The 13,456-nt window shown below is 49.8% G+C and overlaps 6 protein-coding genes across 6 annotated transcripts; 3 read left to right on the top strand and 3 right to left on the bottom strand.

The window, feature by feature from the left end:
- Window positions 1-284: 284 nt before the first annotated feature.
- Window positions 285-1,966, top strand: KY384_005422 (uncharacterized protein; the record flags this gene model as incomplete). Its single annotated transcript, XM_044813923.1, has 3 exons — window positions 285-895; window positions 951-1,546; window positions 1,605-1,966. The coding sequence occupies 3 exons, from the start codon at window positions 285-287 to the stop codon at window positions 1,964-1,966; spliced, it is 1,569 nt and encodes a 522-aa protein (XP_044669224.1).
- Window positions 1,967-4,364: 2,398 nt separating this feature from the next.
- Window positions 4,365-4,763, top strand: KY384_005423 (uncharacterized protein; the record flags this gene model as incomplete). Its single annotated transcript, XM_044813924.1, has 1 exon — window positions 4,365-4,763. The coding sequence occupies one exon, from the start codon at window positions 4,365-4,367 to the stop codon at window positions 4,761-4,763; it is 399 nt and encodes a 132-aa protein (XP_044669225.1).
- Window positions 4,764-6,102: 1,339 nt separating this feature from the next.
- On the bottom strand, window positions 6,103-7,722 carry KY384_005424 (uncharacterized protein; the record flags this gene model as incomplete). The annotated part of the gene is made up of 3 exons (XM_044813925.1): window positions 6,103-6,981; window positions 7,029-7,143; window positions 7,205-7,722. 3 exons carry the CDS (start codon window positions 7,720-7,722, stop codon window positions 6,103-6,105), a joined length of 1,512 nt encoding a protein of 503 aa, XP_044669226.1.
- Window positions 7,723-8,751: 1,029 nt separating this feature from the next.
- KY384_005425 (uncharacterized protein) lies at window positions 8,752-10,317 on the bottom strand (the record flags this gene model as incomplete). The annotated part of the gene is made up of 1 exon (XM_044813926.1): window positions 8,752-10,317. One exon carries the CDS (start codon window positions 10,315-10,317, stop codon window positions 8,752-8,754), a length of 1,566 nt encoding a protein of 521 aa, XP_044669227.1.
- Window positions 10,318-10,705: 388 nt separating this feature from the next.
- On the bottom strand, window positions 10,706-11,647 carry KY384_005426 (uncharacterized protein; the record flags this gene model as incomplete). Its single annotated transcript, XM_044813927.1, has 1 exon — window positions 10,706-11,647. One exon carries the CDS (start codon window positions 11,645-11,647, stop codon window positions 10,706-10,708), a length of 942 nt encoding a protein of 313 aa, XP_044669228.1.
- Window positions 11,648-12,649: 1,002 nt separating this feature from the next.
- On the top strand, window positions 12,650-13,252 carry KY384_005427 (uncharacterized protein; the record flags this gene model as incomplete). The annotated part of the gene is made up of 2 exons (XM_044813928.1): window positions 12,650-12,710; window positions 12,783-13,252. The coding sequence occupies 2 exons, from the start codon at window positions 12,650-12,652 to the stop codon at window positions 13,250-13,252; spliced, it is 531 nt and encodes a 176-aa protein (XP_044669229.1).
- Between the last annotated feature and the right edge of the window lie 204 nt (window positions 13,253-13,456).

Below are 13,456 nucleotides of genomic sequence, written 5' to 3' on the forward strand. Positions count from 1 at the left end.
AACCCTTGGCTTCCTGCAGGGTAATTGTGCTGAATGGAAACCCCTCCGGAAGACGGTCAGCTTGCTTCGTATTTAGTCGACCGGTCCGCAGCAATTGTTTTCGTGACTGTGCAGCTGACGGTCTGACCAAGCTTGCCTCGGCAAAGTCGTATCTCTACAATCTTCAGCTGCGTAACATTTATAAAGAGTGATCGCATTGCTCACCTTTGACTAGTAATTGCGATACCTTCCTCCAAGAGTATAGTCACCTTTTATGGGCGTCTCTCTATTGAATTTTAATTACAATGGCTTCTAACAATCTTGAGAAAAGTGCAACGGCCAATGAACCCCAAGCAGTCCCCTCCAGTCCCAGTGACCATCGCGCCCCTGTCCCGTCGGCACAGGTCGATGTCGCTGCCAACTATTCCGGCTGGTTATACAAAGACCGGCGCATCGGACCCGTGAAGATCCCTCACTATGCGTCACCTGCTGTGCAGCTTACACTTGTTGCCTTTGTTTGCTTCCTATGCCCTGGAATGTTCAATGCCGTTAATGGGTTAGGCGGCGGAGGCCAGTTTGATGCCAAAACGAGTGACAACGCCAATGTCGCAGTCTACAGCACTTTCGCAGCGGTGGGCTTCTTTGCCGGTTCCATCGCAAATAGACTGGGCATCAAATTGACACTCAGCTTGGGCGGACTTGGCTATGTCCTCTACATCGCAAGCTATCTCAGCTACAACCACACAAAAAATGAAGCATTTGTCATCTTCGCTGGCGCTGTTCTCGGTGTATGCGCTGGAATGCTATGGGCTGCACAAGGTGCAATCATGATGAGCTACCCATATGAAGAGAGCAAGGGCAAATACATATCGTGGTTCTGGATGATTTTCAATCTTGGTGCCGTTATCGGGGGCCTGTAAGTGTGACTATAACATCCCAGTACGAGCCGTACCTTGCTAAGAAGTGCTTAGAATTCCTTTGGGCGAGAACTTTCATTCAACCGCAGGCAACGTAACAGATGGTACATATATCGGCTTCCTGGTGTTAACTTTCTTCGGGGCTGTACTCGCCTGGACGCTGGTGGATGCGCGCAACGTCGTACGAAGCGATGGTTCACATGTAATCTTGATGAAGCACCCGTCATGGAAGAGCGAGATATGGGGCCTGTTTGAAGTTCTTCAAAGCGACACCTGGATTGTGTTTCTGTTTCCAATGTTTTTCTCCAGCAATTGGTTTTATACCTACCAATTCAACGACGTGAATGGAGCCAAATTCAATATCAGGACAAGAGCTTTGAACAGCGTCCTGTACTACATCAGCCAGATCATTGGGGCCTATGTCTTTGGATATGCACTCGATCTGAAAGGACTTCGACGATCGACAAAGGCTCGAGTTGTCTGGGTCATCCTGTTCGTCATGACTATGGCGGTCTGGGGAGGAGGCTACGCCTGGCAAAAGACCTACACGAGAGCCGAGACGTCGCCCAAGACTTATGTGAAGGATGATTGGACGACTAAAGGCTACGTTGGCCCAATGTTTCTCTACATGTTTTATGGCTTTTATGATGGTGAGTTGACCCCTAAGACAACACTCTGGCGCATTTCCACTTATTGACTATTCTACAGCTGCGTGGCAAACGACCGTGTATTGGTATATGGGATCCATGACCAATAACGGACGAAAGTTGGCAAATTTCGCGGGATTTTACAAAGGACTGCAGTCAGCAGGTGCTGCAATCTGCTTTCGCATTGACGCCTTAAAGACGCCGTTCATCAACATCTTCGCATCCTGTTGGGGCTTGCTTGGAGGATCTCTTCTGATTGCTGCTCCAATGATTTGGACAAAGATCCGAGATACTGTGCCCATCGAAGAGGACCTGAGATTCACCGACGAGACCTTTGAGGATGTGAAGCCTCTAGCGGACGCCGATATCCATGCTGGTGTTACAACTGCTCCACGATATATTCCGGAAAAGGGGCATCCTTGAAGCTTCAAAAGTGCTTTTCCGGGGGTTTTCCATGTGACGAGACGACTATTATGAGTGGCATGGCGAATAATGGAGTGTATGATACTGAACCGAAGGTTGGCTACGGCAGTTGCACGGCAACATTCGACATGAGTAAGCTGACTTTATCGCTCCTGCTACGACATGTTAGACGGACCCCTAACGAGAATCCTAGAGACATGCAATTCGCTGAACAGGTTTTGAAGGAGGCTGAGTGCTTGCATACGATTTCAGGTGACCGAGCCTTGGTATTCCTGACCATTTGCATCAAGGATCGGCGTGAAGATGTACTTGTCGATCTTGCTTATGAGACTGCCTCAGAGGCTCAGCTCCGCCTTGGCAGTTGAATGTGTCCGACAAATACGTCACTTATGGTAGACATAATTTCAAGAATATCAACTTCTTACCATTCTTACCTCTGTCGTTGCTTCTGTCTTCAAGTACGCGATTCACGTCTACTGTATCTCCTCTGTTACAATACTGGCCTCTCCACAGCGCAACTGTCCACATCGTGATTTCAGGGACTGACATCATCATCGAAGAGAAAAGGCAGCGCCCATCATGCATTCCCTCAATTTACTCTCCATCTTTGTACTTCTATTCGCCGCCTTCGCAGTCAATGTCTGCGCGGCCGAACATAGCGAAGCTGTCGCCGATCTCGAACCTCGCTCTGTCGTTGTCGCTCCATTACTCGAACCCCGTGAAGCTCTCCCTGAGCCAAAAGGTGGTGGCAAGGTACGGAATCTCAGAGTCTCATTGCCATTTAAATCACCCTGGTTACAAGGGAAAATTCTCCTGTTTCAAATAACAGATCGATTCTTCACAGAGTAGCTAATAAAGGATTTTCCATAGAGCGGCTCTGGGAATAAAACAACAACAGATTCAGGCAGCGCGGTAAGGCCAGTAGAAAGAATCAGCTTTGTAGGACTGTTTGGCTCTTTTGTGTTGGTAGGCGGTTTTCTGGGACTATAAAGATATCGATGAAAATGGTGAGATGCATACTTCGTCGAGGAAAGAAGTACAGGCAAGCAGCTGAGGGAGAATATGGAGGACAAAGAATTGATCCTTGAACACTGCCACCATACTCAATGCGGTGAGTTGAAGATTGAATGATGTTTGTTTTAGTTGACTTCTCATTGTTGAACAATTCATATGGGCACATGTCCTCCCCGAAAGCAGTGCATTAGTCAGCGTGCACGTTTTGTTCTTTTCAAGTTCGTTCCAGCTGTCGCATGCTTGTACAATGCCCAAAAATGCCTCATCATGAAATTTGGGCATCCTTCGCACGAAATTGAATTTTCAGCCTCTGACGGGCCAACCTTAGGACGACAGCGTACCAAGAAACAACCTTGTCTCTGGCCCGTGAGTGAGGGAAACTAGTAAACACCGCCTCGCGAAGATTTCCTCGCGATTTCCTGTTTTCACATGCTGTTGTTCGAATACTTAAGCGGCGTACATCTGTCTCCCCTGCTCGTCATCTTGTCTTCTTTCTGTGAATTTCTTCTATAAGACTAAGATGATGCTGTACTCGAAGTACCCGACGCTCTGCACGCTCTGCGCTCTCTACCTCAGCTGTACAGCGCAGCAACCCCACCAAGCGGGCGAACTCGTCCCAATCGCAACACCAGCCATTGGAGCAGCCGACGCGATCAACGACCTTCGAGCGCGCGGTGACATGGTGACTCCACCTCAAATCACCACAGCTCCACCGAAACCACTCATAGAGCTGGAGCCGCGCGATCCCAACCCCGATCCCAAGAAGAAAAAGAAAAAGGTTACAACAACAACAACAGCAACAAACTCAACCACGTCCACATCGTCTTCAGGCGGGAATTACAAGGCACCTTTCGCCGGTGCCGCGTTCCTCGGTCTCGGTGTGCTTGGGGCAGCATTTGCAGAGGTATAGGGGTGAAAGCACGGCGTTCTGATCTCTTTAGCTTTCAGTAAGTCGCACGACAACGGAAAGGTCACATCTTTTGTGTATATCATGCGGGGGGCTGCTTGTAGCGAAAGATTCAAGGAACCATCGCATGCGGTTCATTAATCTAATGCCTGCAATTGGATATTGAAATCTGGGTGAATGAATATTACAGCTTCGGACAACTGGTGGTCATGCAATCTACCTCATTTAGGCAAAAGTATACTACCTCACCATCACAGTACGACGTTGCCTCCTTTCCTTCTTTGTCCTACCATGCAAACAACAATGTTTACTGAAGCCGTACAACAATCTTGCCTTTCCTACAAAAAGAGGCTGGTCTCCTTTCCATGCATGCTCTTCAACCAGCCGTAGCTTTGTTTCCTTCACAAGATCACGCATCTACGAGACATCTACCGTAGAACTCCTAGATCATTTGAACATACCCAGACCACCTCCAACATGCGCATCCCAGTCGAAACATGCCTCCTCGCCCTCTGCCTTGCAGACACCTCTCTCGCCTCCCCAGCATCTAATCAACGAGGACAAGCATCTTCAAACACCACCTCCCTCAGTACCCCCACTGCTGCCAATCATCCACGTGGGAGGAGTCCCTCGCCCCATCCCTACGCCTCCAATCCCAGGACAGCCTTCGAAGAAACCTCCGTCGCCGACGCATTGAACGACACCGCCACAGAAGCCAAAGGGAGTTGGAAGCACAAAAAGCAGAAAAAGCACGGCAACGACACAAGCGAAGCTGTTGATAAAGCGACCTCGGGATCACAGCGGACGATTAATCCCAAACTTGCTGCTGCGCTGGGAATCGCTGGGGGAGCGGCAGGGGCGGCCGCCTTGCTGTGAGATGCAACCACATGTCGAAGATGAAGAGGGACATGTATGAGCTCTGAAATGAGAGTGCTAAGCGGGAGACTTAAGGCGATGGAAAGATTCGGGGAAGGTGGAATTGAATTGTTTGCGAAACGAGCGTACAGCTTTGCCGACTTGATTGTTGTCTAGGCCGTGATGTGAGACCCCATTTCGAGACAAGTTTTCTAAGACCAGTCTTTGATAAATAATCGTGCGAGCTGAAACAATGTACATTCCCTTCAAGTTTCGCAACGAAAGGTTTCTGCACCCAAAAGAAACGTTCACACATCGAGTTGCGTATCCGAATTAATATCTTCCTTCCCTAAGCATTAGAATGATCAGACTATTGATCAAACAACAAACTTACCTGCATTAACCGCAGGATTCTTGCTCTCTCACACATACACATCAGCACACTCCAGGATGCGAATTCCCCTAGCAGCAAGCCTTCTCGCCGTCCTTCTCTCCCTTTCGACCACAGCACTACTCGCACGAGCAAATCAGCATCAAGAACAGATACACTCGCTTCAGTATAGAGCAGAGAACACCCCGAGCAACAAAACGGACGCTGAAATTTTGATCGGAGTAGGCCTAGGCGGTACTATCGACAGAGGAGGCGGGGGCCACGGGGGCGGCGGAGGGAGGAGCAGTGGCGGAGGAGGGCACAGCAGTGGAAGTAGCGGGAAAAGTAAGGGTGCCAGTCCGGCTGACAGCAGTTCGGGAAAGAGTGGCACCAGCGGAGGCCAAGATTCACATGGAGGGGTTCCTGTTGGCAGTGGTGGCGGTGGTGGCGGCGGGGGTGTTCAGCAACACAAGAACATAGCGACGGTGTCAACACAAAGCTTAGGTGCCTCGTTGGCTGCTGCAATAGTATTTTTGATGGCAGAGGTGCCTAGGATGTTGTGAGCGAGAGTCACAGAAATACATAAGTGTGAAGGCTGAAGAAGCCCCAAAAAGCCCTATTAAGCGAAAGGAGTGTAAGAGACTTGGAGTAGAACTCTGATGTTCAGTTTCATCTACTCTCTCAGATGAATAAGCCCGTGTGAAAGTGCTCACTGTCATGCTACTCGCTTCATTTCGTGAGCGTCATTTCCTGCAAGACAAGCGGATGCTATCATCTGTCAGAGCACCTTGTGCCTGAGAAAGCATTCACTCCGTAACTCAATGCCGCTACTAGCACGCACAATTCGCAGTGGTTCATTCGGACGTGCTGTGTTCCGATCGCCAACTAATGGAAGATCATAGATTGAAGCCAGAAAACCGAGAACCATTTCACGTCCTGATGGCCTCTTCGCGGTCCCAAAAAAGCAAATATTGCCCAGTCGTTGCAGACTCAGCACGGCGAAGAGGGCGGTGAATTACCGGCGAGAGCACCAGCAACGCCAGCTCCGACGACAGCGCTGTCGGTGGTCTTTTCTAAGAACACTTGTTTCCGATTTGTACTTTCTTGTACCCTCATTTGATCTAGAGTCTCCTGCGCCGTCTCCATGTAAGCAGGATATTTGTTGATTACGCTTCCATCGCATCCTATACTGATGTGATCAAGCGGGCTCTGTAATCCGGATTCTGCATCCAGATCTTGAAGAAGCGAGGTTAGTGCATGAACGCTCGTAGCAAAGTATGCGACTGATCGTCGGCTGACCGATTGCACGACGTTTCGAAGGAATTTCGCGTCGGCTGCAGACGGTCGTGTCCGTGACGCATACTTCTCTTGTAAGAGGTTTCGGGTGGTCATCAGTCCCACTGACGTGTCGCTTTGGACAGACGCAAGCGTCTTGGTATCGAGTGAGTGTGTGACAAGCAAGCTGTCTGGCAATTTGCCTCCATAGAAGCCGCTTGTGTCTGCCGCCTCAACCATAACGAGCCGTACTATTTCTCCTAGGTAGCCACCCGCGATGAGGTACTCTAGAGGTTGATAATCGGGCATCATATGATTAACATTCAAATCGTCGTCCCACTTGGTAGTCGGCAAAATGTTCTTGCCGAACATGCTCAATTCGGTATTAGTCAGGACATGAGTGTATTTGCGCTTCGGCTTGACTTGTCTGAGATCGAACTTTGAGGGGTCCAGCCCTGAAATAGGTAAGTGAATTGCAGCGTTCATGCCTGTGCCGAGTACTATAGCGAGTCGCGTGGCGGGATCAACATATGCTCGAGCGAGAAGTGCAGACGACGTATCATTGACAATAGCCTCGAGTTCGACATTGACATGCTTCACGTAGATTAGCTACGCGGCTTGTTTTATTGGGTGCTTCCCACCTCTCGTTGGCATGCTTCGGATATCATATGCCCAAGGTCATGATTCTTGACAGTATCCGAGCACAGAAACCCTTTGCCCATGCCAAGTACGTTGCCGCTCCGTATCGACGTTTGACTTGACTTCCATTAGCTAGGTCTTTCAGCTCCAGATTTGAACCCACTCAATTGGAAAGGACCAGGCAACTCCCATCCGCAATGGGTCGGCATTTTCTCTTGTTTCGCCTTCCAAGACCATCATATTTTGGATTTCCCTTGCCATCCAATCGAAGAATGAGTGTCCAGGTAGTAGCTTGACCTCGCCAGTAATTGGAGAGCACGCAGTTCGCCTAATCTGGAGCGCCGCTTGGCCATGGTCGCGACCATGTAAATCCACTAGGGCCATGCGGAGGTTTGAGCCCCCTACCTCCACTGCAAGGTATGTCCCTCGTTCTTCGCCAGTAGGTAATGTGTAATTAAACGAGGGCAGCATGCGTTGATCGCTGCTGATCAAATGTTCCCGGAACTCGGCTTGTAGCAACCTCGAGGTAAACAGAAGGGAGTCCACGGTCAGATGATCCTCAAAAGCATGCTGGACCTCGTTTTGCAGCTGGTCCAGGGACATGGTGGGCACTGGAGCAATAGTCACCACAGATTGTAATTTTGGGGGGTTGTTGTATGTAGCGACTGGTACTGGTTGGCTCATGGCGTGGAGCATCTTGAGCAAAGCCAAGTAGGGAGTGTGAGGTTCAGGTATGCGCTAAGCGTGAGTCTTGACTGGTTGTGTCGGGATCTTTGAGAAGATTGCATAATCAGAAAGGAAAGGTCCAGGCTGAGGTGATATGGAATATAAGGATCGCTCAATCGAGAGGTCGCCTGGGTGAGAATGGGGCAAATCCGGGGTAGGAGGACGTGGCGGTGGGGTGGTATTCAGGGTTGAAGGCAAGGGCAGTCACGGGTGCGGTGACGTGTGGATCCAGCAAGAGCACGTCAGTAGTACCGTGAAAGGATGAAACAATAGCATTATGATTGCCGTTGACTGCGTAAGCAGGTTCGTTTGTCGGTCGACGATCGTTTGGGATGGGAAAGTCCAGACGGAGGAGCACGACAGCTGCCAAAAGTCAACTTGCACCAGGTTAGAACTAGCCAATTTGCATTATCTGATCTCCGCCGGACATTTGACCTTGCTTGGTCCGTCTGCGCCCGACATGTTCAACCAAAAACAGACAAGAATGAAGGAAGATGTTCGTTCTGGTGGACGTCTGGCGAGCTTGGAAAGCTTGACGTTGCTTTGTAGCGTCACATTCCGACAGTGTTCGGGCGGGTGAGCGGCAACGCAGCCTCCCAAGCCGCCTAGGGCCCTAGACCCCCCTAAGCCCTCCTTAGCAAGTCCGCCTACCTACCAGATCTTCAGTGGCTTGACTGGTGGCCTAGACCGTTGGCCTTGAAAGCTCCCAATTCGCCCCCTCAAGAGCGTAGAAGCAAGGGTCGAGGGGTGCATTCAGTCGCAGAGACCGTGTGCACTTGCCGAATCTTCTCAATAGCATCTCAACTCAAGCAGTACACAATAATCCAGCCTTTCGATTTGTTTACGCCATGTCTTTAGTAAGATTGTCAGGCACTTGGCATGAGGCTCTGGCAGAGCCCCAGGTATGGCACATCACCAACATCCTTTATGCTGATGCTGGCTGCAGGCAGAAAAGGCTTCCCAACGTCCTTCAAAGTTTCTCATCAACTAGTTCTCTGTCTACGCCTTCCTCTCGTTCTTATCCCTTGTCTTCCTCTCTTTGGCCACCTCTCTCCTCCGCCTTTTCCATGCCCTGTTGTTTTCCCCTCGATGTTCCCAAAACCATTGAGCAAATTCACTTTCCGGCTGTTCTTCGGCTTTCGCTTTGCCTTCAGGACTTCCCAGCCCCGGTGCTTCCCTTCCGGCAGTAGCTTGCTCCTCGTCTTCGCCCTCGCTTTCCGGATCCTCCTCATGGCGGCCGGCCAGAACATCTCCAAATGTTTTCCCGGGAAGTGCCGTATCCGGTGTGGGCGCTGCGCTTCGAATCAACCGATGACGGTAGTCCTGTTGTGTGAACGGAGTATGAGGCATCAACAAGCTGGCGTCACCACCGCCAGACTCTGCACTGTCATGTTCGAAAAAGTTGAAGGACGTGGAGACTTCAAGATGAGGCTTTCTCGGTGTTTGTGCATGCGACGCAGCTGCTTTAGGGCGCTTGAATAGTGCTTCGAGCGGGTGAACTTCCTCAGAAGGCACAGACGTAGCTTGTGTTTGTACCTGAAGTCCTGGTGAGCCTGATGACCGACTTATGGAAAGCCTATCCACTCGTGCGGTTTGGAGGTCGCCGTCGTCAACCTTGCTGATACCTAGACCTTCAATTCGGGTAGGCGGTTGCCCATCTTTACCTGCATCTTCAGTGGCTTCAGAGTCTGAATTGGAGGTGATATCTGGTGAAGTCTCCTCATCCTCTAGGTTATTTGGGACTTCTTCTGCCCTAGCCGTGAGTTCCAACTTTTCACAAGCTTTTTTGAACTCGTGCTTGTTCCTGTCATTTTCAACCTCGGAGTCCCGGCTCCTTCTCCGCTTCCTGGCCCTTTCGACTATGTCCTCATTTTCGTCCACCCAACCTTTGCCATCGACATACTCTTTTGCTGGCCTCACGTTTATGGCATCGTCGTCTTCCTTGAGGAAAGCGGCATGCTGTCTTGTGTTCTGGAATTCATGTACTACGACCTCTTGGCCATTCCTTAACTTTCGCTTCTTTGCACCGTCACCGACTGCTCCTGGGGCAGCATTGACAGGCATCTTCGTCTTGAAGAGGCATTCAGATTTGCCTGTGAGGGAAGAACCTTTTTCTTTAGGTTTCTTCCTGTCATTCCTAGGTTTATCCTTATTCTCTTTTGCGGCCATGTCGGCTTCTGTCCAACCACGCTTCACTTTGCGCTTTGCTGGAAGCTCGACCGCTGGGAACGTTCCATCTTCCTTATTTGTTGTGTTCTTTGAACGAGTCTGCTTACTTGCAAGATCCGGGACTCTATCCTCGACCTTCTTTCCCTTCGAACTCTTCTTGGGTTTTGCCTCTTCGACCTTCATTTTTCGGCCCCTTAGTACACAACCATGCAATTTTTGGCGTAATTGATCGGCTTCTGATGACGGTAAATTGAGGTAGCCGTAATTATTTTCCGGGGAAGACTCGATGAAATGGAACGAGATCTCAGTAGCGTTCTGTTGCAATTTGTGCGGTAGTACAGCGGGCAGTAGCTCCGGATTAAACGGTGTGACGTGAAGACGCTTGACGTCTTGCATATGGGATAATCTTCTCTCTTAAGTTCGATTCTCACACATTGTTGCTTGTGATTTATCGCGGATGAATTCACGATTTTGTGGACCGGAGGAGTTGGGAGGGGGCACCAGGGGTCGAGGCGTGCTCGGGGGTTGGCAGCGGCTAAAAGGGACCGAGCCGCAACGTCATACATCGCTGAAACGCTGACCAAATTTCACTTCTTCACTCACTTTCGTGATATTTACGTTACTGCCATCTTGACGGCTTAGTAAAGGCGCAATACTCGCACAAGTGACCAAATCGCGACGATGCTGAATAATTTGATTATTTCGGAACCTCGACCATTACATCGTGACCAAGCTAGGTGCCCATAAAAGTGCCACAGTAGGGCGGCATGAACCTCTACCGTGATTATGCAGCACGGCGTTCGCGGCCGCTGATTAAATACACGGCAGCCCTCAAGTCAAACAATGGGTCCTTAGATGGCTCAATGCCCTTCACATTTGGAATCGGGTCGAAGATGATGTGTTTCTGGAGCTTGGCATCGTCCTTCTCTAAAGAATCGATCCGGACAGTACCCAGCTCTACAAGCTTTCTGTCTTCTGGCCACTGCACGGTCACATCATCTGTCCCGTCCCTTTCTTGTGCCACCTGTCCCACGATCTTGAATGAAATTGTCTGCTCTGTTGCACGCTTCCTGATTTCCTCATGCAGAAAATTCACGTCCGCTACCTTCAGTGCAGCGTCATCTAAAGCCTCTCCTTCCGATTCTGGAAGCACACGGTAACGCAGATAGGTCTCCTTTCCCTCGTTATTGATGAATTTTATGGCACTCAGTCCATAGTAGCTTTCAAACGCAAAGCTACCCTTGATGGGCTTTGGCGCGGAAACGAAAGCTAACGCCGCTGGATGGGATCCTAGGAAAGTCTCGATGGGGCTGGGAGATGGTGTTCCGGGCGGCGAGGCGCCTATAGCTCTCAGAAGTTCGAGGAACTCGGCACCAGTGCGGACAGGAAAGTGTGGGGTGGAGTGAGCAATGATGTCTGTGTGACTGTGTTCCCCAAGGTTGAATCGAATTGCGATTCCACGGGGCTCACCGTTAGGATCAGCATCCGGTAATTGCGGAATCCCAGTCGACGAAGAAAAGCGGACCGTGATAGAGGTGGAGGGATTGTTGAGGTGCGGTGCTATGGACAGAGCTTGGGCATGGGCACTTGGGGTGAAGGTGCCATTAAGAAGCAAGCCTTTCGCATGTGTGGCCCGGTAGCCTGCGTGCTTTCCAAACGCAGTGTGAAGCTGGTTGACAAGATCCTGAGACGTCTTGAGCAGTTTCTCGTCTGTAGGAAGAGGCATTTTCAAGAAACAGGGCTGAGTATGAAAGCAAATGATTAAGGGGACTTCTTTAGCGAAAAAGGCTTGATAGTCACAGAATGGAACTACGTGAGCGAGCTCATATTGTAACCCAAGGTCTTACCTTTATGTGAACGTCCACACCTACTTACTGATGAGTAAACAAACGAAAAGCATTGGTCTGCAATCCGAATGCTGCTGGATGACTGATCTGACAAAGCAAGAATGTTCATTGGAACGTGATCGTTGAAGATAAAGCCATCGCCTAAACGAGTCAAAACCTTGCTGACACATGTGCCGTCCTGGATAGCGTGCCATAACGCCATTGAGGTTCTAGACGCTCATCTCGCTCATTGAGCTTCTTGCAATGGAACACAGCTCTACCCCTCTTCCGATCCATCTGCGGTATCGCAGAAAGCTTATTGACTATGTGCGCCGTCTACCAGAGACCCAACAAAACGCGGAATTTACTCTGCGAAGATTCCAATTGGGGCCCATAGTTCAATTTTGAGTAAGCAAATGAGTACATGGAGACAACTATCTCGCTGCAATGTAAACGTGAAAAGACTTGTCGAAATGCGTCAACAACGCGCTATAACGGCAAAGCGAGACTTGACAATGATATCGCCAGTCCCTTCGTGACCAGACGAGACAGGTCCAGCATGAGGGCGTAGGTCTCGGTCCTGGCAATGCCTGGTAACAGAGAGAGCATCGGTAATGTCATTATGACTTTACAACATCCTGACACAAATCAGGTGCGACATGGCACCTTTGATGGCTACTGTGATGCATATGGTATTATCCAAATGATGATGTCAACCATCAGCTAGCACGCCAAAATTCAACTCGCGCCTGCCAAAACTCATAATTGTCTTGACTTTGACCTGACGACTTACTAAGATGCCTTCATTCACTAGATTCACTGCTTCGGCTCCAAGTACCCGATTGATTACTTCTAGATTCACCACCTTGAATAGCGAAAAACCGGTAATATTGCAGTACAGAATGGCCTCAGCAGGAGAACGTATTTCTGAGGTGGCCAAGCAGGAAGGTGATAACAGTAAAGGTAGGTCATTTTCACTATTACAATGATCTGTTATCACCTCTTTAGTATCCTCACATAGCTTACAATCATCAGGTTCAACAGCAGCACAAATGCAATCTAATCTCTCGAAAGGCCGAAATCTTGAAGAGACAGCTGAGCAAGTAGCCGGCAAGGTGGCATCTAATCCTTCGTCAGTAACGGAAGAGGATGCCCAGACGTTACAATCTCGCACTTCTCGTTATCAGCGCGGCGGCCAACCACCATCCGATTCTTTAGCGGCACAAGCCCAATCCGTGGCCGCAGGGAATGATCAAGGCGTTGGATCTAATACCACGTCTACTCTGACTGCGGAACAGCAGAGTCAGCTAGATCGTGAAGCAAATTATAAGCAGCAAGCGGACTACGTCACCAAAAAGCTCGAGACGGAACCCGGCAATGTGACAAGGGAGGATGGAAATACCATGCACTCTCGTGAGCAGCGCGCCTTTAGGACTACCGAGAAAGGAGGGTTGAGCTCTGCTGCTAAGTCACAGGTTGCTGAGAATGAGGGTACAAAAAAGTGATCACCAGGCTTGATGGGCCAGTCGCGAGCAGGGCAGGCGTAACAGAATGGGTGTGCTTCCGAAACATGCATAGCGTGACTCTCCTCTCAGATAATAAGTATTGTATTAGAAGGCGTCTGCATTGCTCAGCTGGTAGCATTGGCGGTTGGGTTTAAACTTTTGTATTATAGCGGAATATACAGGGCTAGAAGTGTGTGGTTGTCT

The sequence above is a fragment of the Bacidia gigantensis genome, assembly GCF_019456465.1.
Source record: "Bacidia gigantensis strain McMullin 20006 chromosome Unknown contig_245, whole genome shotgun sequence".
Classification (NCBI taxonomy): Eukaryota; Fungi; Ascomycota; class Lecanoromycetes; order Lecanorales; family Ramalinaceae; genus Bacidia; species Bacidia gigantensis.